Genomic DNA, 16053 nt, shown 5'->3' on the forward strand with positions numbered 1-16053 from the left:
AGTAATAAGAAACACAGGGGAAGTTACTTCTATTGTTAGCAACCAGAAACATAAACTGGATGATTTGAAAATAAGGAATGTGGTAGGAGAATTATGATAGCAATGAGGCATGAATCAATCTAAAATTAAAACTCCTAAAGCTGCTTAACATGCCCATGTTTTTAGACAGAAAAAAATTCATTTACCTACTTTCTTTTAAAAATTTCACAGTGTCAATGTATCTATCAGTAGATATAAAGCCACCTGACACTGGTAGTCATTCAATGGGGCTTCAAAATAGAGGCTTCTTCAACATTTGTGTCATTGTACTATCTTACCATTAAGATAATTAGTCCTTCCTTAGAAAACTTAAAAAATTGAAGCTCAATGTACTGAATTTTATACTAGAATGAATGGTACTAGAACACATTTTTGATGAGGATCACGTGACCACTGGCATTGCTTTTTGGCTTCCTTAGAAGAGTAAAATGCTGAGAGTTACAAGCAGAAAATAAAATTGATCAATAAAATAAAAGAAAATTAAAAAGCTAAAGAGTAGTTTTAAGTTGGACTTTCTGAAGATCTCTGAATTTAAACTCCAGGAGCTATTTTATCCATTATTTTAAAATATTATAAATTGATAGTTTTTAATGTAAATTATGCATGTCATTATAACAATAGAATACTGCAGCCTAGATGCCCTGAATGCACAGGGAAGTTTGACTCGTTCTGTACCTTTTGTAGACTTACACAGAGGTATAATTCATGGGCAACAAATAGGGGATGAATGTATGTTTGGACTGAGCAGAATGAAAGTTGTGGCCTTCATTTGGCCATCACGAGAATAGCCATATATTTATTGTGATAAATATATTTGTGATAACGTATTTATTGTGTAGTCTAAGCAAGAAAATTAGGATGGCTTAAAATTATGCATCATGAATCTACCACTCAAGGAAAAATAAACAAAGGCTTATGCCCAATTAATTTCAAAACCATCCAAAGGAACAAATGATCACATATATGTTAAGTAACATTTTATAATGATATAATAAGCCTTCATTAACACAGACATGATTCCATTGGAATTTGATCATTGGAAAATTGGCAGTATGCATACATGCATGTACTATTTGCTAGGCACTTAGAGTGTACAGAAGATTGGCATTTAATTAAACAGTATTTTGGGGCACTGATATTAACTGGCCTTCAATTTGTTATTGTCATTGCTTTATGGTAAGGTATTCATTTTTCGCAAGCAGTTGCACTGAGCTACTAGAAATCGCATAGAGAAATTAAGAGCCATTTGAGGAGGGGAGAAGGCCAAACCCAGTGAGGCTGGTGAGGGGATGAAAGGCAATATTTTGATGGAACTGGAACTTTGCTGACTGTGGAAGTGATAACAGTAAATGTGGAGGCTGAGTTTGGGTTTTGGGGAAGGAAATTCCAGATGACAGTTGTTGGGGAATGGCAAAGACAATAATCAAAGTTTTTTGTTTTTTGTTTTTTTAATTTAGTTGGGGATCATGGATGTGGGGAGCGTCTAGACGTTTTGAATGGTTGCATTTCATTTTGTAAGCAATAGGAAAGTCTGGTGGATATACCCAAGGTGAAATTTTGTGGCACAGGTAGAAGCAGGGAAATTAGTAAGCAAAATAATTATATAATAAGAATTTCATCTAGAATGATGGAACAAAACAAAAGGTGGAATATGAACACTATTGGATTAGAAAAAAAATATAGAGCCAGGCAAGTAATGAAATGCCAGAGCTGGACAGAGAGAGAAGTCAGGGATCATTTCAGTTTTTTTTTTTTTTTTTGCAGTTTTTGGCCGGGGCTGGGTTTGAACCCGCCACCTCTGGCATATGGGGCTGGTGCCCTACTTCTTTTAGCCACAGGTGCCACCCAGAGATCATTTTAGTTTTATGTTTAGTAGATGGATGAAAGGGGGAAAAAGGCAGGGTATAAGAAACAAATAAAATATTAGGTTAATTATTATGAGATCATAAAATTAATTGGTCTGGATTTAAACCCGATGAGATGACTGTTCTATTGGAACATTGAGAGTTAGAGGAGTTAAAGGCAGTGCTAGCATTGAGAACCATTTATGTTAACATCATACCTACCTGAATTAAAGAGGTCTAAGGAGAGAGTGAATAGAGGGAAGAAAATTTGGGTAGGATCAAGTCATGAAGAATGCCCACATTAATGACAGAAGAGTTGTTGGATAGGAATTAAGAAAAATAAGCTCCTGCTAGTACAGAAATACGAGTGGGGACTATGATAATGTGGACTCATAGAAACCAAAGATTTCAGAGCATTTCAAGTAGGAGAGGTGAGTAAAGTTGTAAAACACCATAAACAAGAGAATTGGAAGCAATATAAGGCCACTAACATCGACAGAAGTTTGATACATGATGTATAAATGTAGTTGCAGGAACAGGGAGAAGACAAACATGTCTGCTGTTGCTTGGATTGCTTGGATTGGGACACATGTTAATACTTTCTTAGGCTTTAAATTTCTCTCACTAGTCCAAAGTCACCATAGTGATATTCAGCAGTGAGGTATGTGGTAATTTTCCAGGATGAGTTCACAAACTTAATTATCAGATCTTATATATTACTGTGGGAATTGTAAAAAAATATATATATAAGAAATGAAGGGAAGAAATACAAAGGATTTTTAGGGCAGTGAAACTACTTTATGTACACATCACTATAAATTTGCTCAACCCATAGAATGTTGATAGCAACAGTAAGCCCTGCTGTAAATTATGGACTCTAGGTGATAATGATGTGTCAGTGTATGTTGGTCAATTGAAACAAACAATCTTCCGTGGTAAGTCATGTTGATAATGGTGAAACTTTGCATATGGAGGGCAGAGGGCTGTATGGGAAATGTCTGTACTATCAGCTCAATTTTGCTGTGAGCCTAAAACTTTTCTAAAAAATAAAGTCTATTAAAACAAAACTACTATAACCTCCTTCCAGAATGGGATTAGGAGGACAAGTAGAATACTAATAGGTAGAATGATAGGTCAGAAATAAGTAACACTCTGTTCTGTACCTGTACGTAGGTAGGCGTGATGGCAAAGCAAGAGCAAGTGCCCTCTTGCCTGAAATATGGGATGCTGGTCATAAATAGTGAAAAGAAGAGGCTGGGAAGGGGCAAGGATACCAGAGCATGGAGTGGCCTTGATGAGTAGACAAAGTTATTTTTTACTTGAGAGAGTCATTGCTGGTTTTTGACTGGGCAATTTACGTGGTAGGTTGATTGCTTTGGATCAAGTGGGTAGAATTGAGCAGAAAGAAGGTAGGAGACTCAAGAGGAATTTTTTTTTAAAGAAAGGTAGCTCTGTCTTACAACAGAGAGCAGCAGGAAAGGAAAGGGGATAAATAGGAAAGACAAAGTAGTAGTAAATGTGTATGACATAGAAGTTGAGAATTAAGATAAAGAAAGAGCCTGGATACGCTCTTTAGAACTCTTTAGAATGAGTTCAAAAGAAAAAATTAATGGGCAGCTGAGCTAGAGATTCTCATGAGGTCAGTTTTCAGGAATACATTTACTGTTTAAAAAAACAAAAATTATATCATACTTCCACAATAAGTGAAAACTGTATTTGGTTATCTAAGGAATGAATTAGTTACCTAAGGAAGGAATCCATGTTGTTCAAAGAAAGCGTAGTATTATACAAGTCTATCACAATATTAGAGTCAATGATACTTTAAAAGGAAATTGTAGGGTTAATGGAGCTTCATATTGATACTGAGATATCAAACAGCTTCAGACCCTAGTAAGTACTCATAATAAAAATCTCTGGGGTGATGAACATTATTATTATAATAAAGCATGGATGGAGGAACTTCATGTTTTTCATCTCTATTGATTTAGAGGGAAGAAGTATTAGTTTTCCTTCAATAAGCCCTTCTATCTTAATGACAGAAATATAAGAATGTCTATAGAAGTGAGTACCTTTCAATGGGCTTCTGGGTCCTTTCCACAAATTGGATTTATTTTGGTAAGTAAGGAAGTAATTGGAAACTGACTAGACTGCCAGCATTGTTGTACCACAGTTTATTATATACCAGGCTTTGTGATTTGCATATATCATTTCATTTAATTCACAAAATCCTGTACATTTGGTTCTATAAGAATCTTCATTTTACGGACAAGAAAATTTAGGATTAAAGAATTTAAATAACTTGTCTCCAAATTAAACAGCTGGTAGGAATTTCTGAATGACAGCTGCAGTGAGAATTGTAAGAGGCGACTGGATGAATACAAGAGATCATTAGGCATTAGCACTAAACAGCCTTGGTTATCTATGGGACATGAGATTGGGTAGATTTGGGGGCAGGAGTTATCTAGAATGGCTCCAAGATTTCTGGCTTGCAAATCACACAGAGTTGTTTCATTCCCTGAGATAAAGAACATGTGAGGAATATATGTGGGAGATGATGACTTTGAGCTTAGGCATGCTGTTTGAGATGACTGTGAGATGTGCCAGGAGAGAGATTTAACAGGTTGCTGATTATGAAGCTCTAGAGGCTGGGAAGACAGGAATGGACTGGAGATAAAGCTTTGGAGTCATTGGTTACAAACCAATCATTAAAGACATTGATGAGGATTTAATATTGCCCCCAGGGCATGTGTTGAATAGAAGATAAGAGGACTGTGTATAACATGCAGGGGGAGCAGCTTTCCAGAGGAGGGCAGAGAAAGAAGTTCACAGAAAAGACTTGATAATAGTGTCCAGAAGCGAAAAGTCCTCAGGGTACACACGAGTTCATTTTAGAGTTCAGTGATGTCATTTCTTTGTGCAAGAGCTATTACAATATTCTATCTCCTTCACGTCTTTCCTTGTTCTTAATGTGTTAAAGGACACATTTTACATTTCCACTAAAAGAGAAACAAAAAAGGGTTTATTTAAATGTCCAGTGCATGTTGTCTGACAGACATAGACATTTATATACATGTTTATAAAATACAGGTAAGTTTTGATAGAAATACTGATGAAATCTTCAAAATGACAAACATTTCTCATTTACATCATTCAGGGGCTCAAAACAAGGGGAGGAAGGGCTTGTTATATTCATACCACTACTCTTATTCTAAGAGTCATTTATAGTTAGTGATAGTAATTTTGAAAGGTTTATGCAAATGTGTACTTTGTTTAAATGTAGCTCAAATTGTCTTAAGCGAATTAATGCAAAATGAAGATATCATGGTTAAAAGATTTTTATTATGGAAGTTTATATTATTTATATAACAAAACTACCAGAAAAGATACCTCTTAAGTAAGTCATGTTTCCAGAGTTTACTTAATGATTATATAGTTGTGTTAATTGATTTGCTTTTTCATTTTTATAAGTACACATTGTAGCAAATATAGTCTATTACCCCGTTTCCCCGAAAATAAGACATCCTCCGAAAATAAGACCTACTTACAGGAAAGATAAGACGTCCCCTGAAAATAAGACCTAGGGCATCTTTGGGAGCACACCTTAAAATAAGACACTGTCTTATTTTCGGGGAAACAGGGTATTTAGTTTGTTAACAGCAGTGTCTACAGACAAAAGAACTCTCATAAAAATAAGATTATAGTCATCTCTGATGAATTTAGTTAAGGTACATCAATTTGGGATGAAGTTCTTGGTTTTCTTTCAATTTTAATGTAAGTTGAGAATATTTCTGAAGGCAGCTAGTAATCACAGGCATGTTCAAAATTAGATTTTGAAGTTTTAAAGAACAAATTGTTTTGAAAAGTAATGGCAATATATTTAAAGTAGCTGTTCAAAAAGTAGTGATGAAAGCACAATTTTGGGTAAATTCTAGTTTCAAATCTGAAGTAGAGACTGTTAAATACTTCTCAGCATCAGACCAAAATTAGTTTTAGTTTTCTTATTCAAACAAAAGAAGAATAAAGCATAAGTATTTGGAGTTCTGCAAAGCTGCAGGCCACGTAGGATTCATGGCTGACCTGATCTGTGTTCCTAGTACCGATATATTTGGAGTACCCTTTTTATTACTGTTTCTTCAAATCTATGATTGATAAATGGACATATAAAATATTTCAAAACATCTCCAAATAGTCTTCCCAAAGGCAGTCTTGTGGAACTTCCATTCTTGTACTTCCTTGTTTCTTTCTATATTTTGACTATAACACAGGTAGTTTATTTTGCCTCTTTACTATTTAAGTGGGGCAAGGGTACTTTTGAATTTTCCTTGCATAATGCTTTATAGCAAATAATTTTAGAATTCAATAATCATAATGCCTTGGCTTAGGAATACATTCATTTTTAGATTTCAATTTATAAGCATTGAAGAAATTACATTTCTCATAAAACCATTTTTTTTTTGTTCTTTTGCTTATATATCTATCCATGTATCAGTAATAATTGTTATGGGGGAGAATAGGCTGGCTATTTTCTACATTTTAAAATATGATTTTTTTATTTGTTATAGGTTTTATTGGGATTTAATAATGCTTATAATGATGGTTGGAAATCTGGTCATCATACCAGTTGGAATCACATTCTTTACAGAGCAAACAACAACACCATGGATTGTTTTCAATGTGGCATCAGATACAGTTTTCCTGTTGGACCTGATCATGAATTTCAGGACTGGGACTGTCAATGAAGATAGTTCCGAAATTATCCTGGACCCTAAAGTGATCAAGATGAATTATTTAAAAAGCTGGTTTGTGGTTGACTTCATCTCATCCATCCCAGTGGATTATATATTTCTTATTGTAGAAAAAGGAATGGATTCAGAAGTTTACAAGACAGCCAGGGCACTTCGAATTGTGAGGTTTACAAAAATTCTCAGTCTCTTGCGATTATTACGACTTTCAAGGTTGATTAGATACATACATCAGTGGGAAGAGGTAAGACTTATCTTTTTCTTTTTTAAAGCCACTGTATGATGAGATTGTTAATTATGATTGTTTCAAAATGAACACCTGTGCTATATGTAATGAGTTTTTTAAATTTAAGTAAAATAACTTCTTTAACTTCTCTTTTGATGAATGTTATATTTATAACATTAAAAGATATGGTCAAATATTGTATTTGAATCAACTAAAAAAACTAGTGATTATAAAATAATTATTTTATGCTAATTTTTTAACAGATCCACTTTAATCAGTAATTTTTTATCCTAATCAATGTGAACTTTCCCTCGCCTTGGGGGTCTTTTTAGGTAAAGTGAATACAGCACATATCTGGGTGGCACCTGTGGCTCAAGGAGTAGGGTGCCGGCCCCATATACCAGAGGTGGTAGGTTCAAAAACCTGGCCAAAACCACAAAAAAAGAAAAAGAATACATCTCATATCTTTAACAAGACTTGGATTTCTAATCTAGTATAACATTTGTTCTCTAAGATAGTGTGGTGTATGTTTCCTCTAACATTGAAATTTTGTGCATTTAAGTTTGGATAAAATAGTGTCTCTATATTTCCAAATTGTACACCTAAAAACTTTGATTTCAGCATATTAATTTTGCTCATTATTATGCTTTGCCTATAGTTGTTTATTATAGTTTCTTCCCATAGCATACCCAGGAGAGAAATTAGTACATAGAAAACATAAATAGTGCAATGAATACATGGAGGGAATCTAGCCAGTCAGACCCATATTTTGCTGAATAAGGCATCTGTTGTTCTGACGCAGAGGGTAGGACCTAAAAGGACTCAGCCAACTGAGTTTCTAAAGATTCGAGTTAAGTGTACCATCATCAGGCAAAGGAGGTTATGTCCCTGATTCTAAAGTCTGCATGTTAGTTAACCTTTTTGTCTTTCTTTTCTCCTAAGTCTACCTTTTGTATTACTTATAACCCAAATTTTATTGTCTGCATGAAAATGAGAGTCCAAAGGCCTCTAGAGTGCCTACGCCAGCACTGAAGAAAGCAGCAGTACACTGGCTTATTTCTTTACTCCCTACAGAAATGCTTTTTAGCATTTTTAAGATAAATTATGCTTTTAAAGAAGTCCTAAAACATGAGTTGTGTTTGCTTTCTGTGAGGCCGTAGCAATGTTTTTGTATGTGTTTGTCAATGACATTCTGGTTCACAGGATTTCAGGAAATGACATGCAATAATAAAACACTGCATAATATACTGATGGAATAAAAACAGATCATTCTTAAAATATGGGTATGGAATATACTTAAAATCAAATGAAGCACATTTGAGAAATTGGATTTATCTTGTAATCGTTCTCTATGTAATACATTCCATCTAAAATGGAATAAATTGTTCAGTTCTCAAAGTTTTATAGTAATTTGAGATTAATGCCCAACCATGATGATTCTTGATAGTAATTGCTAATATTTTTTGAGGGCTTATTGTGTGTCAAGTAATTTACTTGATTTTTTACATGGATTAGCTCACTGATCTTCCCAACAACCCCAGGATGTAGACACAATTATTATCCTCATTGTACGGATGAAGAGTAAGGTAAGGTAATTGGCCTAGAAGTGCAGAACCAGTAAGAGGTGGAGCTGGTATCCTAACCTTGGCGGTCTGACTTGTAATTGGTGCTCTTCACTGCATGACTATATGGTTCTTGCTATAACATGTGCTTTTAATTATAAATATCTCATTATTCCACTCTTTTATAGATCATTTAAGAAACCATACAGGACTTTCCTTAAGTAAAGTGTGATCATGCAGCATGACAGAATTAGATAATTACCTCTTAAAACAAGGCCACAAAAACTATTTTAAATAAATAGCCTATGAGGGAAAAATCACTGATATAAATATCCAGTCAATTAAAAATACGGTAGGCAATGTGACTATTTTTGATGTTATGTAGTTTTAACCCAGTTACTCTAGAGAATGGCAGCAGGATGAACAGATGGCATCTGATCAGATAAAATGGCAGGCCATGTGGTTATAGGAGAGGACACTCCTTATCACCGATGTCCTCTGGCTCCTGGCAGTAGTTGCAGGCACCTGGCTCTGTGTAACATGATGGCATTTTAAAGATGCCATGATATAATTCAGGAGCATTGGCTTGCTGCCATCAGCATTGTGAAAGGCAATTTAATAGGCACTCACAGACATGTGGTAACCAAACACATTCAGGCCAGACTTGTGAGTTGGCAAGACCTTCCTTATAAATAAATGACCTTGGTAATAAATGAACCACAAGCTCATTTAGGTGAAGAATGTTTTCTTGATTATGTGATACACCCATATTATATCCTGTATCATGGAATTTAATGCCTGTTAGTAATACTCTTAAGTTGGGAAGAAACACAAGAAGACAAAATCCAGATTTTAATACAAATTCATCACTCTATCACCTACCTGATTTTAACTATGGTCACAAAGAAACTTGAATGGTTCCCAAACTGGCAAATCTCTATCTGATTTTTCTAAATGCCACCAGGATGTGTTTACAAGTGGAAATACAACAAATAAGTTAGAAGCAGCTCTGTGAGCTTTTGAAATAAGAACGCAGAGGAAGATGTGCATTCACTCACCCACATGTCTTTGGTTCTGAGTGTTTTAGTACCAAGCTGGTTAATGCTAAATTCAGAAAATTTGGGGAAGTAATGTGTGAAGTCTGGAAGCTGCCACTGTTCTAAATGAATCATTCCCGAGGAAAACTGCTGCCTTCTATAGGAAACTGCTTCCATCTTCAACAATACATTTTTTTTCCACACTGAATTAGTTCAACTGAAAAACAAGACGCAGCCCTAAAGACAGATGTATTAGTGAAATATTATGAATGAGATACAGAAGCTTTAAAGTTTAGCACCTAAGTTACTATCATTACTGAAGTTGAATTAGTGGTGAGTACATGAGGAAACAGCTGATTTGGGTAAGTAGTTTATGAAGCACATGGCAGCCATTATAAGATCAATGACTTTAAGATGCAAAAATAGAGCTCTCTGATACTGTACTGAAACTTTAATATATAGTCAGGTGACGTGAACAATATGAGGCAATTTTGTTAAATCATTCCAGAAAATTTAGTTTCTTATAATCTCTAGAAAACTGTGGCGAATCTTTCCCATTCTTTATTCATCTTAAAATTCTTTTATTTCTGCATTGTTGTTATTATTGTATTTCAAGTAAAGACAGTGATCCCAGCCAGCTTGCTATTTCATAACCTATCACAAGGGGAACCAATTCTGTCTGATTCTCCTAAAAGAGACATATGGCGAGGAAATCCCTGGAAATTAAATGGACTATGTGACAATCACAAGCCACTGAAGAGATAAAGGGTAGATTAAGAGCTCAGTGAATAGGAGATTATTCAGTGTGTAAAGGTGAAGAGTTCCTTTACAGCTGCTTATCTCAGACGTTTTATCAAAGGGAGATGACCTTTGAAATTTTTAGACATTTAGGAAATATTAATTGAAAACAAATAATACTCTGTAATGATTATCTATTTGTAGGATAGATAATACGTAAATTCTTCATGGCCAATGCAAAATAATGTAGGAAATACATAACTTTGTAATAACTATGGCTTTGGGATATATAACCATAGTATTCTATTTTTTTAGTCCTCAAGTTATATCTCCCTCACCTCCCTTGAGTAGATTTTGGACATATCCCAATTCATTAGACACATTTCCATAGGAAAGAGGGCTTGTGATTTTGATCTCTTTATATGTCTGTAGCAGTTAAAAGTGCATAATACATGTATGTCTTGAACATTGGAATATACATGTAGAAACAAATATTAGATTTTTATATTGACCTAGAGATAGTCTTATATGTAAGTTGTGTTTAACGGCAGAGCATTAATAAGGAAGTTTATTCCGTAGGGAGCTAATGCAGACCACAGTTTCTGTCTCTGGTTAATTTTAGCATTCAAATTGGTTTAGAGTAGAAAGTAACTTTGCTATAAATTCTCTATCTATAATTATAAAATACATATTCTAACTACTTTCATTTAAAAAAATACACACAGAATTTCAAGACTTGCCATAAGCAAACAGCAGTGTTTTCCTAAACCTGCCCTGAACTAGAACTTACAGAGGCTCCCTATTGCCTATCACATCAAATCTGTGTTTCTTTGCTGTGCCTTCAAGGCTCTCTAGCACACTGTCCCCCCTCTCCCTCCCGTCTCACCCTTGTCACTTTGTATTTGCACTCAACAAGTCTACAAGTCTTTTCTGGCCTTTTCGTTTGTTTGTTTTATAATGCTTCTTGGGGAGAATAATTCTTTCTCCTTGTATAATTTTGCTTGTGCCATACCTCAGATTTAGAAAGTCTTTCTTTTTTTTATCCTTCCTTTAAAAATCATACTCAAACTCATCTCTGGAAAGCATTTTATGCTGATGTACGCTACTGTAATAGTCAATACCTTTACACTGAAAAATTCTGCTGGCCCTGCCTACATTTGTTTATGATGGTATCCATTTGTTCATGGTTACTAATACTTAATTTAAAGTATTTTCCTTTCCTTCTGCTGGATGTAGACATACATAGGTAAGAGTCAGCGTCAACTTTTACCCTTGAATCTTCTTGGATACTGGTAAACACAATAGAGCATGGCTACCCACTAAACGCATGACAATCTTCCATCTTCTCAATCCATTAAATAATTGTAAGGGAGTATTCATTCTTCACGTCCTAGCATTTACTTAGTAGTCTCTATCTGCAGATGCTGCAAATAAGAATACAAGGCAGATGCCAGTTTTGTAGGAAAAGCAGACATGTGAGCAAGTAATCACAGATGGTATGATAAGTAGTGGCAGAAAGAAAGGCGTGAACAACACAGTTGCTTTAGTATGAGAAGAGGCCTTCAGAGATACTTGAACTGAATTGTGAAAATGGAATCTGGATTACAAACCTGAACAAATGGGCCAGGTCGAGGAGTGCCTTCCAGTAAGACAGGAAGTACAAGTAGTCTGTCACCGTTGCTGTGCTTCTCCAGGGAGAGTTTGGAGATGTCAACTGAAATTTGTGCTAATGCTGGGCTTATCCACTAGCTTGCAGCTGAGGCATGTTAGGTAAAGGTTTATGTCTCAGAATAATAGGGTTAAAGTTAGTTGAAGGCAGTGGAGGCCATGGTGGATCAAGCTAGTGATACCAGCTAAGAGAGGTTTATCACTTGCACTTTTTGTATACAGTTAGCGTCAAAGAGTATTTTACTTTTTTTTTTTAAAGATAGTTAAAAGGACGTTTGTCTTTGTCAAGTACCCTTGTTTGAAAATGTTTGTATCAATTAATAAAATATGACAAAGCTTTTTTCTCAAGCTATTTTGTAATGTTTTACAATTTAAATATTAATTATATTGGAGGATTTGATTTTTCTTGTGATCTGGAATGGATCAAAACTAGGATTTAATATATATGGATATTTATTCCAAGTGTTTTTAAATTTTTTATTTAATCTAGGGAAAAACACATAAAGTAGCTTATTTATTATAACTACAGACAGTTGTACAATTGTCAAGTTCAAATGAAATGAGGTATATGGAAATTATTTGTAATATTTAAATTGATATGCCTGTAATAGTTATAAATATGTGTTATGTTCAGGTGACATTTTTTATAGATGAGCACATCTGCTAACACCAGCATTGTTACACAAGTGTGAGTTGCCTGATGTTTCCTGCAGGCAAATATTGATTCTGCTAAAGACCACTAGGTGTCCTCTATGGAATAAATTACATCAGTGTTTTGTGTCCTAAAATACCAAACTGGTTTCTTTGAAATTATTCATTTACACTCTCTTAGAACCACCTAATTACTTGGCTAATCTATTTCTTGAAAAAAATAGATGACTATGGATATTCATAAACACTGCGTGTAAAAGCTATCTACACGTCTCTGATTAAACCAAGCGTTTTAAGTTCCTTCTCTGAAGAATTTTTAGTACTCTGAATCCTTTACGGTATTTTACTTTGTCAGTTTGAATGTGATGTTTTAAAAGATACTCGGAAGTCTTAACGTGCAACATGATGAAACCTATTTGGTTATGAAATTAAGTCAAAAACAATTAAGAAGAGATTAATGAGGTGTGTGTGGGAGTACATACTGTATGTGGACATTTTATTACTGTTCTTTGGTCATTGTTCTGCAATACATCAATATAATTCCAATGCTTTTGACATGAAAATGTAGCATAATGTCACAATATAAGAATCAGTTTTAAATGCTCAGGCCTCTTCTTTTTTTTTTTCACTTTTTGGCCGGGTTCAAACTTGGCCACTTCCAGTATATGGAGCCGGTGCCCTCCTCCTTTGAGCCACAGGCGTCGCCTTTAGGCCTCTTATTTTAAGATTAAAATATTTAGCTTTCTTGATGCTCTGTTTTTGGCCCAGTCTATGTTATTTTGCAGGCTTTTCTATAATTCCATAGCTTTGTATTGTGCCCCATTGCCTCAATGTCCAAAAGACTGAGTGATCTAAAAGGTATTCTTGGCTTCTCCTTCTCCTTCAGTCTCCACAGCTAGCAATAACTAAATTCTGTCGATTCTACTTATTTAGTGTAGTTTGAATTCAATTGCTTCTTCACTCAATCCTCTTCTCACCATCCTAGTACAAGCCAACTGCAACTGTCTGTTTGGATTTTTACAATAGATGTATAACTGTATTTTAAAATTCACCCTTGTATACCTTCCCAAGGATTCAAAAATGGTATTTTTTGAAGAGTAACTATTATTATATTGGCTGCCTGCTGCAAACATTTCTATAACTTTTCATTACCATTAGGATAAAATCCAGTATTCAAAGCCTTTTGAAATCTGACTAAATTGTCTTACTTTAGCTTTAGAACTCTTGCTCATTATTCTTTATGCTGAAACTTCTTAGTTTGTCAAATATACCATTTTAAATCCTTTATGTATGTTGTTCCTTTTTCTTAAAACTGTTCCTTTCACCAACCCCAACTTATGCATCACATTTAACGTTTTGTTTGTTTGTTTGGGATTCATTGAGGGTACAAAGAATTAGGTGACACTGATTGTATTTTTTAGATAAAGTCCCTCTTAATGATTGTGTCCCACCCCCAAGAGATGTTCCATACATTGTGAACCTCCATCGCCAGCCCTCTTTCCCTCTCCCCTCTTGCTCATTTCCCTTATTCCCCCTGGTATTAGCTCATCTATTGCCTTCATATTAGTATTGAGTACATTGGATTCTTGCTTCTCCATTCTTGTGATACTTTACTAAGAAGAATGTGTTCCACCTCCATCCAGGTTAATACAAAAGATGTAAAGTCTCCATCCTTTTTAGTGGCTGAGTAGCATTCCATGGTGTACATATACAACAGCTTGTTAATTCATTCCTGGGTTGGTGGGCATTTAGACTATTTCCACATTTTGGTGATTGTAATTGAGATGCGATTAACAGTGTAGTGCAAATGTCCTCATGAAAAAATGATTTTTTTTTTCCTTCTGGTTAGATGCCCAGTAATGGGATTGCAGGATCAAATGGGAGGTCTAGTTTGAGTTCTTTGAGGATTCTCCATATTTCCTTCCAAAAAGATTGTATTAGTTTGCAGTCCCACGAGCAGTGTAAAAGTGTTCCTTTCTCTCCACATCCACACCAGCATCTGCAGCTTTGAGACTTTGTGATGTGGGCTATTCTCTCTGGGGTTAGGTGATACCTCAGTGTAGTTTTGATTTGTTTTTCTCTGATGATAATGATAATTTTCTGCCCTACCCCTATAGAATGTGCAGCTAAAATGAGATATGACTGTTGAACATACTTTGCAACTAAAAAAGTTATGGAAATGTGAGTTATAAGTATTACACATGTTTTTAATAATTTAAAATGTGGAAATCTCAAAAGAGAGCTCAATTGTTGATTCTTTATTGTGCCTTTGCTTACTGCCCTTTCAAATATTGGAAGCATTATAAATGCTATTATGCATTTATTTTGCCCCAAATATACCAAGTGGAAAATTGAAGCAGCAAATGAATCAGGCTAATTTAGTACAAAATATGTTTAATCTTATATTTATCCAAAGTTTCTGAATAGATGTCTTAGTTTTTCCCTTTCATTGTGTGCAGATACAATACATATTATGTCTACAGCTATGTTGGACTCACTATGTATACTAGAGTGAAAGTTGATAATGCTATTAGTTCATGAATATTGCAGATACAATTTGTCATGTACTTCCGGTTTAAAGTTGAAGTTTGCTTCAATTGCTGGAGTATTTAATAATAAAAGTGTGTTACTTTATTATCCCAGTAATTACCTCAATTGAATAGGTCCCTTTGGTCTTATACCCCATGCACCTGTCTAGAAACAAGAAGGGTGTGATGAGACATGATGTACATTGGAAAATGGTACAGAGGCTCCCAAGGGTATATATATATATATATATATATATATATATATATTTATCTAATAGCAAAGGGAAAACTTATCTTTTTGTCTGTCAGTTTCTAACAAATCGATCTTTCACTTTTAATTTGATATGTTAACACCTTTTTTATTAATTCAAAAAACTTTAGAAAACAAGATTATGCTTGTCATTTCAGCATAGTTGATTCAAATTTAATTAAGCAAAGCATAATAATTGAAATATACCAGCAATTGTCACATAAAGTCAATTTTATGGGGCATTGCAAGTATGTTATAAAAGCTCAAGAATAAATAAAATTAGAAACTTTCAATTACACTGAGTAATGGCTGAGAAAGACCAACTTCTCTTTCTGTCTTGCTGATGTGTGCACTTTAGATTTTGTATTAGAACAGTCGTGTCTTAGTGTGAAAAGGAAATACATTTGGTTAGTTACATAATTCCAGTGGCTATTTTGAGTTACTCTGCCATTTAGGCCATTTTTTTAAAGGCAGACAAATTCTTTTTCTTATTACATCTTAAAGTGAAAGTAGACATTGAATAAGGATTCTGATGATTAGTCTCAGGGCTCTGGATAATTTAAAGCAGTTGTGAAGTAAGGGAATGATAGCTATTTTGAGATAACCCTGTCTGAGTCAGGAGTGGTAGAATCAGAAAGGGTTTCCCACGGAGAGTGGTCATGGGGAGAATATTTATGATAACGTGTTTATTATTTCAATTTGCTGCTTCTGTTGTGGAGCTATGAGATGGGTGAACATAGAAAACAAAGGGAATTCAGAACTCTGAGG

At 34.7% G+C, this 16053-nt stretch overlaps 1 protein-coding gene across 2 annotated transcripts in view; it reads left to right on the forward strand.

Annotated features, from left to right (window-relative positions):
- HCN1 (hyperpolarization activated cyclic nucleotide gated potassium channel 1) overlaps positions 1–16053 on the forward strand; it is a 452074-nt gene that overhangs the window by 42534 nt on the left and 393487 nt on the right. For both annotated transcript variants that reach the window (XM_053590960.1, XM_053590970.1), the window contains exon 2: positions 6446–6869. In XM_053590960.1, coding sequence (XP_053446935.1) covers positions 6446–6869 — 424 coding nt within the window. The remainder of the gene's footprint in view (positions 1–6445; positions 6870–16053) is intronic.

Source organism: Nycticebus coucang, chromosome 1, assembly GCF_027406575.1.
Source record: "Nycticebus coucang isolate mNycCou1 chromosome 1, mNycCou1.pri, whole genome shotgun sequence".
NCBI classification, from domain to species: domain Eukaryota; kingdom Metazoa; phylum Chordata; class Mammalia; order Primates; family Lorisidae; genus Nycticebus; species Nycticebus coucang.